The sequence below is a fragment of the Nanorana parkeri genome, unplaced genomic scaffold (assembly GCF_000935625.1).
Source record: "Nanorana parkeri isolate BGI_ZX_2015 unplaced genomic scaffold, ASM93562v1 scaffold1400, whole genome shotgun sequence".
NCBI lineage: Eukaryota > Metazoa > Chordata > Amphibia > Anura > Dicroglossidae > Nanorana > Nanorana parkeri.
Genome location: NW_017307668.1, coordinates 396,739 through 412,965, shown reverse-complemented (window position 1 = coordinate 412,965; position 16,227 = coordinate 396,739). Strand labels below are relative to the sequence as shown.

The 16,227-nt window shown below is 38.9% G+C and overlaps 1 protein-coding gene across 2 annotated transcripts in view; it reads right to left on the bottom strand.

The window, feature by feature from the left end:
- Window positions 1–5,928: 5,928 nt before the first annotated feature.
- TTC13 (tetratricopeptide repeat domain 13) overlaps window positions 5,929–16,227 on the bottom strand; it is a 77,972-nt gene continuing 67,673 nt past the window's right edge. For both annotated transcript variants that reach the window (XM_018569798.1, XM_018569800.1), the window contains exons 21-23: window positions 14,185–14,263; window positions 11,276–11,355; window positions 5,929–6,224 (exon numbers count right to left, since the gene is read on the bottom strand). In XM_018569798.1, coding sequence (XP_018425300.1) covers window positions 6,110–6,224; window positions 11,276–11,355; window positions 14,185–14,263 — 274 coding nt within the window. In that variant the 3' untranslated portion in view covers window positions 5,929–6,109. The remainder of the gene's footprint in view (window positions 6,225–11,275; window positions 11,356–14,184; window positions 14,264–16,227) is intronic.

Sequence of the window (16,227 nt, the reverse complement as noted above, 5' to 3'; positions counted from 1 at the left end):
TTTTAGTTCTGCAATAGAGAAAAACATAATTATATGTATATAAGCATGTTGACTTTCATACTTGGCATTAAATGAAGGAATCAAAATCCCTGTTTAGGAACAAACTCCAGATGTTTTTCCTCACAGCAAGTTTATATTTAGATACTCTGAAAATATTCACAGTAAAGTAATATAAGAAACATTGTTAGCCATCACACTGTCTATGAAGTGTTGTATGAATTACTTTGCACTTTCAAAGGGATATATTTTGGCCTATTACAATCATTTTTAACTCTGCACTATTTCTTAGAATTCTGTTTACTTGATAGAATAAAGCGAAGCACACATTTAATAATAGGTGTGAGAATGGTGAGGACCTTACAAGATAATGCATTATTTTGAGACTATGTTGCCCACTCTGCACTATTGTTGAAAGAGAAGACAATACCTGCTGTGGATGCAGCAATCAAGAAATGGTTATAATTATAGCCCAAAAATTTTAACCAGAAATGTAAAGTAGCACTGCAAGTGCAAAGATGGATGCTCCATATCTTTCTTCCAGCAGGTCCAGGTATGGTCCACAAGGCTCTGCCTAGGAGAAAATCGATCCAGATAGCTTCTATTAGGTGCCGCAATAGTTGTGAGCAGCATTTAGATGAACTTGCTAGAAGACTATTCAGTAAGTAGGGAGTGTGTCCATCACCTAAGGATGCTAGCACAAAACATGTTTGGAGTGGAATGGGTTATACAGGGCTGTCCTAACTAGTGTCTGATCACCTGAAGACTGTTGCATAACTTATCCGTTCCCCACCAAAAAACTCCCTGTGTCATGTGATGTACAATCGAGAAAAAAAGGTTTTGCCTTTATACACTTTAAATCAAACCTGTGAGTCCACAGGAGGATAGGACGAGCACCTCCAGGTGTCTATATTTAAGCTTAATTCTCTTAGAGAGCATCAAATTATCCTGAAAAGCCAGGTTGCTATATGCTCTAAATCTTTATTGGTCAGTGAGGCCACTTATCATAATTCGGGGGCCAATAGAGAGGTAAGGGGAGTGAAAAAGGGTCAGGAACAGCACGACTATTACAGCTATGGTTGGTGTTTCAATACACTGACTCAGCTTTGCAAGTGAGCAGTTTATGCAGGAATCTGGAGGTACCTGTTATTTTGCAGCCAGTTCAGCAAATTCCAGTTTCACTTTTGCATAGACACAGCACAGATTCCTTTTCAATGTGTTTGTGAAAAACGTATTGGGGTTAGGCAGGTGTACATAGGGTTAAATAAAATTAGATATAAAATAAACCAGTGGATCTCAAGCTTTTTATATAGTGTTACCACTGAGGTACCACCTTGACAATCTTTGTGATTGCGGGCCCTCCTTACCATCTTGTCTTGAATTGTATTGTAATGTCTTCCCCTATATTGTAAAGCGTTACGCAAACTGTTGGCGCTATATAAATCCTGTATTATAATAATAATTAGTATGGATCTTCGCCACAATAGCAATAACTGATTTTACAGTAATAAACCCAGCTATAGAAAGATATGCCTTACAACCAGCATACAGTCAAAGTATATACATTGCATTTACTGTATAAGCCAATAACCAAGGGTCCATGTTTATCTTTCTTCATGTGTCCAGTGAAATGTGGTCAGCTCTGTGGCATTTCACTAAATCTGTTTCCAGAACCACCTTTCTTCATTTACACTATGTTACATGCAGAAGAGTGTGGCAGGATCTGCCTCAGAGAAGCCATAGAAATCCACAGATATCACTGGTCTGAACACTGCATGGTTACATAAGCTGCGCCACCAAGTCCTGTTCACCAGTTGCAAAGCATATACAGAGACATTTGGCTTCCTGCATTCCTTTTGGCATCAACCCCTGCAGAGGTATATGGCTGCATAGGAGAGTGATAACACTTTTAGACTCTTTAGTTCTCTACACCATGTTTCTCAGCCAGTGTTATGTGTACCTCAAACTGTCATTCTTCTGTTCTGGGAGTATTTCTGCTTCTATGATTATCTCTTTTTGGAATATTAGGAAATGAATGACTTGTACTGGTCAAGCTTTGTTAGACAAAGGGTACAACACATACAGAGGAAAAGTCTCACTTTTATTACCTTTTTTAAAATATAAATGAAATTTAAAAAATGATTGTGCTTTCAGCTTTTCATTTACATCATTTACAAAGTTTTTGTCTAGCTCTCCCCTCTGTAACAGGGCCAAGTATAATTTGTTCATGCACATGAGGTATGTATTATAGCGGCTCTATTTCCAGTTTCATAACAAAAGATTGTTCTGCATAATTCATAAATTAACATTATCCAGATTTTTCCTAAATACCAATATTTTGTTACTTTATTAACAGTTCTGGAACAGCTATGCATGGCCTGTGCAATTATATCTGAAAATATTTCAGAGTGTATGACAATTGATTTTATCTTTCCTTTGTAAATGACTACAGAGACAATGAAACAAAACATTACTTAATGTGCACCTATTTTTAACACAACCAGCAATTTTACATTTGTATGGAAGCTCTTCAGGGAATTTGAAATATGAGGGAGTTTGCATTCAGAGATACACCAGCAAAAGTGTGCCCACTGAGAACATATGGCAAATCAGGTCGAACTTCTACATAAAAAGGATAGACAACAGTGTGGGCAATGCTGAAAAAGTGTAGTTTCTCAGTGCAGAATATATCTGTACGTGTAAAATAAAACAAAACAGGTCTGGGATATGACTGTCTATCTGGTGGGTATGCTATGTGGATGTGTAGAGCAGCGATTTAAAGAGGAGTTAAGAGATGTGCTGCAGAGAAGGATGACAGGTTGTGGAAGATGGAGTGTAGTGAAGTCTTCATTGGAATAAAGAGAAAGGAAATGAGAAGGATTTGAAGGACATTTCGGGGGGAGGAAAAGGGGTTACCGAAGAGCAGACAGGTTTGGGGATGTAATGATTACACTGGAGCCCCCTGGAGAAAAGACTATAGATAATAGACTATAAGAAATAGACTATAATCAGGAGGAGCTTAAAATACTTTAGATTGAAGGATGACAGTTTGCAAGAAATGAGCAGGGTAATGGGACCAGGAGACTGGCAGTAAGAACTAGGGAGGATTTGAGAGATGTTCCAGGGAGAGGAATAATAAGTTGCAGGAGGTAGAGTGCAGAAATCAGGCCAACAGAATTGAGCTAATGGTGCTGAGGAGGAGTTGAGAGACAGGCCTGGTAAAGGGATAGCAAGCTATGGAGGCGGGAACACAGCTTGCAGGAGGTGAGGAGTATATTGAAGTATAAAAGCCAGGATAGTGAAAAGTATCTGGAAGGGAGTTGGGAGATGTTTGGAAGAGAAGCCTGACATGTTGCGAAGGAGTGGACACAGGTTGTGCGAGATTGATAGTAGTGGAGCAACGAGGAGAGTGGAGAGTAAAGTTTGAAGAGGATTTTAGAGATATGCATAGGAGAGAGGTTGCAGAGAAGTGGACTGAACTTGCCAGAGGAGAGAAGCATAGAGAAGACAGGAGGCATTGAGGGATGTACCAGAAGCATAGAGGAGAATACATATTTTGGAGGCATTGAGGAATGTGCCACAGAGGGAATGTCATACTGTGCAGGAGCAGATAGAGCTTGCAGAATGTGAAGAGTATAGTAGTGTGTCCACAAGAATGAATGATAAGATCCAGGGTAATGCAGGGATGGGCCAGGAAGCAGGATTAAAGGCTGAGGGAAGCACTTTCCTTGAGAAAGAGTACTTTGAGATACAGCTTGCCTCATGTGACAAGCATAGTGGAGCGATCAGGTGACTGGATAGAAGTGAGAGTTAAGCTAGCAGGAATGACACCAATTAAATAAAAAAACCTGGGAGGTGAGCGGCTTTTCATAAGGGCACACGGTGGTGTTGAGTGGAGGTTAAGGAAGACACTTCATGGAAAGATTTCTTTGCACCATTGAGCTCTTTTATTAAATGTGCGTGGACTATACACAGACAGACTTTGTGTCTTTGTACTATTAAGCATTAAACTTTATCATAAGTATGTGGATCATACATCTTCAAGAATATTACGAACGCCTTACAATAGTAATTTTTATTAATGTATTGCATATTGTTTATGAACACTTGAAGTTAAGTGGCTGATTACATATTGTTTTTTTAGGTATATGCATTTGTTAGCAATAGAGATTCAGTTTGAGTGGTTGGATGCGCGGCACAACTTTTATATTATTGTATGATAAAATTCACTATTTAGGGTTTTTTTGAGTGCCTGCTGCTAAACTTACGGGCGCATAGTGACTATATATTTTTATTGGTTTATGTTAAACCATACCAGATGAAATTTGTATATGGCCTTAAAGTGTAAAAAATATTTAAATGGAATAATCAGTCAAACTGTTGTAGTCATGCTGACGGTGCTAAATGTGGCCTGCTAAGCTTTAATGACCCCTAAACACAAAAGGGTTAAACAGAAGGAGAGAATTTATGAATCAAGTTGCAATCTTATAAATATGTCTTATAAATTTTACTTACTGCTTTATTTTCCGTGCCTTGCTGTGCAGTATAATTAGGTTCTTATCTCATGTAAATCAGACTGCCTCTTGTTTAGCACACGCTCTCTGATTTTTGGGTTTTTGTGACCCCTACACTTGCAACACTGGACAACTGACCAGTTTTGTAAGCATTTAAAACAATTTTTTTTTATTTTATTGGTGACAGACTTTTTCATAAAGCACACATGCCTACAAAGTGGTCAGGAGCATGTTAAGTGGTGAGGTATTACTTTTAAACCACAGGAGGGATTATAAATCAAGCTGAAGTGACTTACTCACAGCTAAAACCAATGGCCACTACTCTTTACGCTTGCTATTAGATCCCTTAAGACTAATTTTTTCAGGGAAGCCTATCCCACCACAACCTAACCGCTCAACCATCACGTTCTCAAGACCATTCATCCCCACACAGCTACCTCCTCATGTATCACTTCCCCCTCCCTTTTAGATCGTAAGCCCTCAGGGGCAGGGCCCTCCTTACCATCTTGTCTTGTGATTGTAATGTCTTCCTTATATTGTAAAAGCGCTGCGCAAACTGTTGGCGCTATATAAATCCTGTATAATAATAATAAATGAACGTCAAATTGTATTGCTGCATCTGTTGTGCACCACCATTGCTATGTGGCAAAGTTGATAAATCGTTTCTATTATGTCTCAGTTCAATTTATTTAATAATAGTCATTTTTATTCATGTTTTAACTTAAACAGGACAAAAACCAGTGTCTTAACAACCAAACTTATCCAATCTAAACAATTATCAGGAAAAAATTTTAAAGACAGAACATTTGCCCCATTTTTGATTGTAATAAGAAAATAATGGGAGTCACCCAAAGCAAGTCTATTATAAATTAATAAAAAAAAAAAAAGGAAGAAACAATTGCTTTAAAGCTAAGCTTCTGGTGGATATAAAACAGTTTTTAAGCCAGTTATGTATTCATTAATACATTTTATTCAACTTGGCAGTGCTGTTAATCAAACCATAGATTTGATGACAGAAAGTGTTATAACCTCATCAGTGTGACGATGCTTCTTTACTGTCCTGTCAGCAGGACGGGGTGCGTCTGTGACCAGACTGTATTGCTTCATTGCAGTGGAGAAAGTGATGTCATCTGCCTGGCTCTGCTGTGTTTTTGGTTTTCTGGAAGAGATGACTGGATAACCAAAATTTGACACTCCCCATGCCAGTAAAACAGTACATAAAGTATGTATTTCAACTGTGTATTTAAATGTTTCCAGGAGTTCAGCTTTAAAACTAGCTGAAATCTAGAATTAGAATGTGATTTAAAGAAATAACATTCCCATCATCCAATTTTTTTCAAGTAGCTTTTTTTCAGTAGCTTTTTGTAAACTTCACATTATAGTCATAGACATTTTGGTTTGTTCAGGCTGCTACATTTTATATTCAGTGGCAGAAAATACCAGTTCAAGTTTTACTTAATAGCTTTATAAAAAGAAAAGGTATCAAAAGTGGTCAAGTACCCAGATTGTTCACAATGGCACATTAATGAAAAACAAAAAACAATAAATTAAATCAGCATAATATCCCTGCCAGTTAGATGTATAAATAAACCAAGCTGTCATGATTTCTTGATGCAACTGAGGGATGAGTCGGTGTTCAGCACTTCAATCATTGCTCTCAGTGTAGGAAACGATTCTGACACAGATGGGAGGGATTTGAATGATGGAGGCAGGCTAAGGAAAAAAACATAAGTGTAAGAAATACTTTTTTTCAGTCAACAGCTATTTGTGCATTTTTTTTTTAAAGAAAAAAAACTGTATAAAAAGTTCTCACTGGTCTTATAATTACTACAACAACTCAGTGTAAAAGTCAATGGGAAATTGTGCCATGTATGACAGTGTTGTAGGCAAGTAAAGATCTAGCGGAGTGGAATTTTGTGAAAATTTGGGATTTCCCTTCACCTTGGAGGGTTTACCGTCTTTTAGTGTTGTACTGTATTTTGTGGCTCTTTTTCTAACCTAAAAAACCCTCAAAAAATATGCCCCCCCCCCCCACAAAAAAAACCCTATTTATTTATATGGCTCTGTTCACATTTGAGCATTTTGTTGCAATAAGCAAAAGGCCTGTCGCTGGTAAAAGGTAGAAGACAGGAATCACCAGCACTCAGTAATATCATTCAATATGTCCATTTATTTGGACAAATCGTCACAATGAAAGAAGCCAATGTTTTGGGGCCGCACAGGGTCCCTTCATCAGGGCGAGAAGATGCGACACATCTTCTCGCCCTGATGAAGGGACCCTGTGCGGCAAATAAATGGACATATTGAATGATATTACTGAGTGCTGGTGATTCCTGTCTTCTACCTTGTGTCTGCGCGGCACCATCCGTGGCCATCATTGCGAGCACCACTTTTGCATAGGCCGGGAACGTTGTGAGGAGTGCGGAGGGACTTTCTATCTACTTACACTTGTCGCTGGTAAAAGTACATTTTTTTGGGCAGATTACAGCACATTTTGACCACATAGACTCAATAGGAAACGCTTGAAAACGTGCGTTTGCTCATGAGCTACAATCTGCTCACAAAACCGTGCAACTTGATTTACGCACATAAAATGTTTTCCAGCCAAGCTTCTGGGGCGTGGTGCAAATGTCCTACATGTATTGCATTTCTATTATTTCACTTTTTTTAAAGCTGCCCAGTTTTTTTTATCACCTCCTCTTGTTACTTGACTGGATAGGCTATTTTCTCTAAATGGTGAACTTTGCCAATAATCCCCACATGGATTTCCTGCATTCACAGTACACACTGGTGCTACCTGTACATGCTAGATCTTCAAAATTGAGGTTTCATTCATTTTACAAATATGCATCCATGACCCCTCCACGTTTAACAAATTTAGGTGTTCTTTAACAAGGAGAGCACATCATGAAACTCCACAGCACTTAATTCTGATAGCAAGCAAAAGGGACATGGTTAATCTAATCTAAATGCGTCAGTTCTATTTGCTCGTTATAAATGAAGTAGTTCATTTCCTTTTGTTGTATTTGGTACACACATTGGAAAACATCAAATTTATAAAAGACCCAGAATTTCATCTGTTCCTTTTTAGTGCCATTTAAACCTTTATCTTTCTTAAAGTGCAGGTTTCCCATAAAATATGTTTGATCACAATATGTTATTTTTTTCTGACTCCAAGATATTTTGAGATATTATTTTCCCTATCGCCAGATATAGGTAACCATGGTAACACCAGGTCTCTCAAAAAATTAGCTTGTGACAGCTAATTAAGGTTTCTTCGCTTCTTCAGTAGTAATAGGCTGCTCAATATGGAACAGATTAAGTTATTAGTCAACCTGATTGACCTCATTGGCAGTTACTGCAAGTCCAGTATTTCTATACAACAGGTACAGAAAGGGATATCGTGCTGGAATCCAAATGCAAACATTTGTGTATGGATACAGAGCCAATGAAATCATATTTAAGCCGTTAAACTTCCTAACAGTCTACGAGAACAGATTGTGCTGCATTTATTCTGGATAGGAGGAGGATTTGAGTATGATCAATTTAGAGGCAAATGGATTCTAAATTTAAAAAGCGCATAAATCATCTGTTTTTAAAAGATTAAGATGCAAGCTACAAGCTTCTATCCAGATGGTAGAGGGCTCTGTTACCCTCTGGAGAATTTTTACAGAAGCTACACCATGGTGTTTGGGATTCAAATAAGTACCTGCATCCTTTCTCTGTATTCTTTTGGGGAACGGCCCCTTTTAAACACTTTTTGGAATTCTTTGAGGGATATTTTTAGATTGCACAATGTCCAACTAGAAAATTAACCGTATTTTTATTTTCTCTACTGCAACCATCTCTTTATAAAATTCTAGACAGGGTCCCTGCTGACTTAGTTATTAAATGCAGCCATATATTTCATTCTGTCTCTTTGGAAACCATCCACAAGCTTAAGAGAGTCAATTAAGAACCTGATACTGAAAGATCTCTCAGTGTCTATTCATAATCAATAGAAACTATATACATTACACATTATATCAAGGATGCATGGATAACGATACTGGTATTGATGCCGATACCGAGTATTTGAGCGAGTACTCGTACTCGAGCAAATGCTCCGATACTTACCTCTGATACAGAAACTTCCGGTCAGATGGAGATCTCCATCTGACTGGCAGTGCCAAGGGAGCATAGACCTGGGTTGGTCAGGAAGCCAGGCTGCCTAGCAACAAGTGAATCCGGCTTCCTAGCCAATCAGGAAGCCTGGCGGCGGGTTATGTCTGACTGGTCAGGAAGCTGCACGCCACCCGGCTTCCTGATAATCAGGGCACACAGCACTGGTATCGGTAATTTGTATCAGTGGGTAGCGGGGGAAAAAAAAATTGGTACTTGTACTCCATACCGAAAAACCAGTATCGGTGCATCCCTACATTGTTTGCTTATTTTATAAACAAACATGTAATACATGGCAACGAAATCCCACAGCACTACGGGTTAGCCAAAAAGATATCAGAATAGAAATATATCTTTCTTTCACGCACAACTGTCTGTCATTGAAACTAAAGAGACAGCCATCGATAAAGGATAAGCAACTATGATGAGTTAGTAAGTGTGTAAATTGCAGCTTCAGCTTTTGAACTGTGTAAAATAACACTTTTTACTACATCATTTTTACTACTTAGAAAACATGTGAAAAGGACCTGCAAGAGTTTCTGTAGCAAAGTGTAAATGGGGCCTCAGGTTTCACTTATTTAGTTAAGTGCTGCTTGATATATTGAGATCTAAATCTAAATTCATTATTTAAAAAAATGTTTTACCTGAAGATCCCGCAAGTTACAGCACTTCCTGTAGCAGGCTGACATTATTAACAACATTTATCCTTACATACTAGACTAAACTTAACCACTTAACTGGCACTAACCTTAATTATTACCCTTATCTTAACCCCCCACCGAACCCGTACATTTAACTTAATACTAACTTTTAACTAACCCTATCAATCCCAACTCTAACCTCAACCCTTTACCTGAAACCTAACCTTAGCTTTCCCTCTAGATCCTAACCCTACCCTTACCCTTGACTCTTAACCTATAGTGTGAACTTTGAATCTTAGCTTAACACTTCACCTTACCTAACCCTCTAAATCTAAATTTTGCCCCAAATCTTAACCCTGACCATAATGTTTAATTTGAATATTAAAGAAGAACTCCAGGAAATTTTTTTTTATTAATCCTTGCAATGGGGATACCCCTGCACTGCAAGGGTTAAGTGCTCGTTTGTGTCTTGGGACAAAAATAACAAAGATATACTCACCTACGTTCTGAGTGGAACAGTTGTCAGAGTGTCCCCTCTAGCCTGCCTCCTCCTCCTCTGCAGCATTGGAATCTTCCTCTGCGTCCTCACCTCTGTACACAGTGAATAGACATTGATGGTTTACAGGACCTTAGCTTCAGAGCAGGAAAAGAGACACTGGAAGGAGCAGTATATGAAGAAGCCTGCTCGGAGATTGGGGTGAGAATATAACTTGTTTTTTCTTTTAACCTAGACAGAAATGAGCACTTAACCCTTGCAGTGTCAGGGTAGCCCCACTGCAAGGGTTAATTAAAAAAACCCATTGAGTTCTTCTTTAAAGCATAACCTGAACCCAGAAGTTTCACCTAACAGGCACCCTTTTTCCTACTGCTTCAATTCTAACCTCTAAACACATAACATACAGTATATTAGAAGTGAAAAACATATTGGCCAACATACACTAACTGGCATAACCCTTCCTCCAAAAACAAAGTCTAATAACACAAATACCGATCCCCTCAATGTACAAATAAAATAAACACTAACAAATTATTTGACAAGCAGCTGTACCATGCACTGGTCAAATCTACTTAAACTAATAACTAAAAACTCCAGTGCTATGTGTATAATGAATGTGCACAGTAGTTTACTTCTGTTTTAAAGACAGAATTGTAGATATCAGCACACCCGTGCTCCTAAAATATTAGACAATATAAGTAAAGTGCAAGAACTAGTGGGACACAGAAATTGTGCATAAAATGTATTTTAAAAATGCAATTTGCTATAAAATAACTTTACACTGCAATCATTCTTTATGACTAAATTTTTAACACTATTTATTTGACCTCTGGCCAATCACCTGCTGCTGCTGAGACAATTGTCAGATATGGCCATATATGCATACAGCCAAAGTCAGAATGATAGTAGAAACAGGGCCGGATTTCCAACCAAGCAAGGAGTAGAGGGGCAGCAGGCAGCAGCATTGGGAGATATGGAATTCCTATCTACCAACGCCCGGGACAAGTATTTCCGGGCGCCGGGCAGGTAGCTGTTTTCTACATTTAGCCCTGCTTTGGGCAAGCAGAGCTCAATGTACAGCGAGGAAGCCGCCACTTGTTTTGTACAAGTGATCTCGGTGATGTCGCCAAAATCACATGTATGCAGCTTGCAGGTCTGCAATTCTCCATGGGGGTGGGGGGTGCATTGAGGAACCTGGCCTTGGGGCAGCAGAGAGAGTAAATCCGGCTCTGAGTAGAAAAGGCCAGTCCTTTTTTATGCAAAACATACCGAAAGGTCATCGACCTTTAGGATATTCTCTTTATTTAGAGAAGGCCCCAAATTACACACACACACACACATGCATATAATACTGTATATATATTTACATTGTTTATTTTTTTTTAAACAGCACTGCTACTACTTTGCCCAGGCTAATCTAGTCAGTCAACAACTTGTCTCCAACCAAGATAGGATTTTTCAGTTACCTTCTAAGGTTCACCCAGCTTTTTGCAATTTTGCTGAATGCTTCAGGTCCCAGTGCGGTCATTGCTTCAAAATCGACCAGCTTAAGAGGAAACAAAATTGTATAAGTGAAAACAAAGGCATTTATATTACAGGACATAAAGCTTGGAAACATTCTGAAGGGATAAATAAAAAATTACAATACTGCCTCAATTGCTAACATGTGGTACTAAAAACACTGACTCTATCAACATCTATGAGATTGTTCTCAAACATTTAAAAATATAAGACTGGAAGATGACCAACATTGCAGGTCAATTTCAGTCCGTTCTAGAATCATATTTTCCTTGCTTTGGTCCAAAAACATATTGGCAAGCTAACTGGTTGAAGCTCAAAATGTATATATAAAAGTGTGACTGAGAGGTACAGATATTCAACTGTAAATGCTTTCAGGGGTAGGAACTCATGAACTATTTATACACTGCTATGGGAAAGGTGCCAGAGCTATATAAGCAAGTTGAATAAATACTGTACGAATGGTCCAATGGAAAAAAAACTATATATTCTTTAAAATAAGGAGCTGCTGAAATCTGCAGCTAGAAGTATTTTCTGTGCAGTTCCAGACTTGACATCCTGAAAAACACACGATAGGGCACAGTTTGACATGTTGTGGAGGACGACCCAACACTTAGATCCTATTTTTTTTTATTATGAATACATTATGAAAGAAATTAGAGTGCTGTTATCGCCTACCAGTGCCAACATGCACCTTTAGTCAGCAGCGGCAGCTCCTATATTTCTATCCTGAAAGGTTTCTTTGGGGGCCCCAGTCACACCATATCCAGTGCGTTCCGGTGCAATTCGAGCCCAGAACGCACTGGATCACATATATCAAGCATTCTGGGGTAGGAGGGGGGATGTCGGTGCTATTCATGTCAATGTCACCGCAGACACACCCCCTCGCCCTCAGTGCGATCGCCCACACCAAAACGTGAGGTACAGGAATGCCCTCCGTTCCAGTGCAGTGCGATATGAAACAAAGAGTGCTTGCAGCATTTCAGAACGCACTGCACTGGAGGGCATTTCTGTACCTCACATTCCGGTAGGGGCAATAGCACTACGGGTGGGGCGGGCGTGTCCGCGGTGCCATTGACATGAATGGCACCAACACGCCCCAGATCGCGGCCTGGCTTGATCTGCGCTATCCAGTACGTTCCAGGCTCGAACTGCACAGGATATGGTGTGACTAGGCCCTGAAAGTGTAGCTGTACATTTAAGAGACATTACTTTTTTAATCTACGATGATCTTAACCGAAAACTGATAGTAACAGACAGCACCTGTATAAAATCAGCTACAGTGTTGCAATACATATCTCCAGTCCATGACAAAAAAACAAGGAAGTCTTCAGGGATATTTCTAGAAGTGCACTTTGATTTCCATGGTTGGCTGACTAAAAACATACGCATAGATAGCCAGGCTTGGCTAAATGGAGGGGCTAACTGTTTCTAACAATTTGTGATCTCTTCTAGTTACATTAGTTTCTTCTAATGAAGATGCTGAGTCAAACAGGTATGCAGAGGAGATGTTCACACTTTTCTGCAAATGCAGATGCTGACAGGTTGAATGTTAACAATCTAATGTTTGCACTGGCCCGGGCCTGCGATAGCTCCCAAAGCACAGGGAAAAAGGAAATAAGACTATATTTGTAAATTTGTTTGTATTCTTGGTTATATTAAAAAGCTATTGTGTATTAAAAGAAAATTATGCTTCAGAAAAATGTGCATTTTAGAAGAACTGGGGCCTTTTTTACACTTTCCATTTCACTATATTGCACACCACACTATCTTTTTTTCTTTTTCACTTCCACCACTCCAAGCTTGCTCCTGTGATGGACTACAACCTCAATACAAACTAGTAGTCCCATCACTGGAGCCTTTTTTTAAACTTTATTTTATTGTTTATCCGATTAACCGATTAATCGAACCTAATAATCGGCTAACTAATCGATTTTGATAATAATCGTTAGCTGCAGCTCTATTTAGGAGTAAGTATTTTTTCCCTAAAAAGGGGATTGTTTTAGTAGTTACATACAAATATTTTTGTACAAATATATTATTAACACAGGGTAGTGATACACCAATACCAAGTATTTGGGCGAGTACTCGTACTTGCCCAAATGCTCCCGATGTCTATCCCGATACTGGAACTTCCGGTATCAGAAAGCCGGGCGTTGATTGGCCAGAAACCTGGGCGCTGTGTAATGACTCGCCGCCCGCCTTCCTAATTGGTCGGGAAACTGGCCAATCAGGAAGCCAGACGTCGAGTCATTACCCGCCCCCGACTTCCTGATTGGCCAGAAAGCCGGCTCCATGCTTCCTCGTCTCCTGGTATCAGGAAGCCGAGCGACGAGTCATTACACGCCGTCCAGCTTCCGGCATCGGTATTTGGTATCTCCGAGTACAGAAAAATAAAATATTTGTACTCGTACTCAATACCAAAGAACCTGTTACGGTGCATGCCTACTTGGGAGTTTTTATTAAAGACGGAGCATTGCTTTTAGACAAACTCTGTTTAATTGAAAAAACTCCTTACTCTATACTGTGTATAGAATATGAGGTTTAGCAATTCACCACTGCACACAAGCTTTTTTAAATTTTTCTGCAAGGTCATTAAGTTTATTTTAGTACATGTTTAAAAAGAACTCTAGAACTTTATGGTGGCTGGAAATATTAAATATAAACTATTCAATACAATATTTATATACATATCCAGTAAACTAGCTTTAAAGAAAATCTGGTTCATGCAAGAAGAGAGCACATTTTAAAAACAAAAACAACAACAACAACGGTTTCTGCATTCTTTATAAATGAGTAACAAAATAATAAAACCTGGAAATGTACATATATGTAGAAAGAAGAAATATAGCCATACCTTTCCTTTTGGAATTTTTCCTGTGACTTCTTTGCCACTGGCCATCAGAGCGCCCATAATTACAGAATAAGCAACCACGCTAAGGACAAACCAAAAGAAGACAGATATTATAAATGGCAGAGAAGCATCCCTCCTCCTAAAACACTGCCATACAATTCCCATTTCAGATTTAAACATTCAGATCATGTTTAAAAAAGGCATAATAATCAATAATATTGAGGAAGTATGAGTAACATTTATTACAATGCTACCCAACACATACACTCTACTTATTACAACTTACTACAAAGTCAACCTTTTCCTTTGCAACTTCTTTGGCTTGATAGTCAAAGCCTTTTGTGCTACAACATGCACCGTATCATGGCTCTCTGGGTTAGATTGAAGAACAGTACATTTTAAAGAGCTACTTATCTAAAATCGCACCTATTACCAGACTATGGACAATAAAATATTGACATGTTCATAATGACCACTGCCTAAGTGGACTGGAGGAAAGTGAGGTCACTGACTTAGCGAAGCGGGTTGTCAAGGGTGCATGTAAAAAAAAAAAAATCAGTGGCTGAATAGGAGTTCAAAATCTTCTGGCAGGTAAAACAGTTCACATATTCTTCGGTCAACAGTATATTGAGTATTTAATAGATTTTTTCCAGAACACTAATCATTCTAATGTTTAACAGAAGCTACTTGCTGACGCCAGCGCCCTGGAGCCAGGACATTCTAAGAATGTGTAGTAAATAACTTTCACCCAGATGTGTTCAGCTACTTATTTTATTTAACAGGTTGGACTGTAGAGAAGTACTCAAATCTGGTATGCGAAAGACAGCTAATTTTTCATGACCGTTGAACTGGAGGAAATGTGTTCATGTCTTGGGATTGGAGGCTGTTAACCCTTTTTTGAACACCCACAGGGAATACAATTCATATTACACACTTCCAGCCTTACATGTCTGCCTATGTCTGGCTGTTTTTTCCAGGCATAAAATTAACCCTAGAGGGGACAGGCTGATAACTTGGCTGACTATGGATATAAAAAGTTATTTATATTGGTATCGTTTAATCGTTTAGACGCTGATCTCTCCTCCGATCACTAGACCCGGAAAGTGATGTGTATTACATCACTTCCGGTGTCACTGCACATTCTCCAGCTCCTAGAGCCAGGAGAAGAAGCTGGAGAAGCGAATTGCTGCTTCATCAGCATCTTTGGGGTCCCTAGGTGACATTAGGAGTCGGAAAGACCCTTGATGTCCCCATAAAAAGAGGACCGTTCACATCATATTTGCTATTACATAGGGGGCTTATTAACCCCCTATGTGATAGCAATAAAGTTAAGTGTAAAAATAATTTTAAGAAATAAAAAGTTTTAAAGTCCTCTGCCTCATGTACATACAAACGCAAACCACATCAGCAGTGCCTACGTGCAGAAATGAAAATGGAGTCACACATGTTACATATTGCCACGAACGTCCGAGTGAGAGCAATAATTCTATGGCCGTTATTCACTGCTTACTCTAAACTGATGAGCAGTAAAAGCTATTAAAACCTTGCCTATGGGAAAATTTGGGTATTGCACTTTTTTTTGCAGTTTTACAGGCACACAAAATTTTAAGTCTTGACATGTTTGGTTTCTATTTACCCGACGTGACCCCATCTTTTACATTTGACCAAAAACTGGGTATTATATTCTGTTTCTGTGCACTAAATTTCATTTTCGTGCTATCCTAAAAATACTGGTTTGATAAACATTTGTGCAAATACTGTGCGACAAAAAAATTGCAACTTGCAATTTTTTTATTCTACAGGGCCTCTGCTTTCAGAAAATATATACAATTGTTTGGGGGTTTTAGGCTGTTTGTGTGTGCAAATATAAAGAAATTGCTGCAGAGAGCAAGTGGTTAAGGAAGGACCATAAAAGTTGCCAAACTTTGTGAGTGTTGTCCCTCCTTGTGATAATCTGGGTTTGTACAGCTTAACAACTGAATGGGTATTGCACACTGAAAGTGTGTGTGTGTGTGTGTGTGTGTGTGTGTGTGTGTGTGTGTGTGT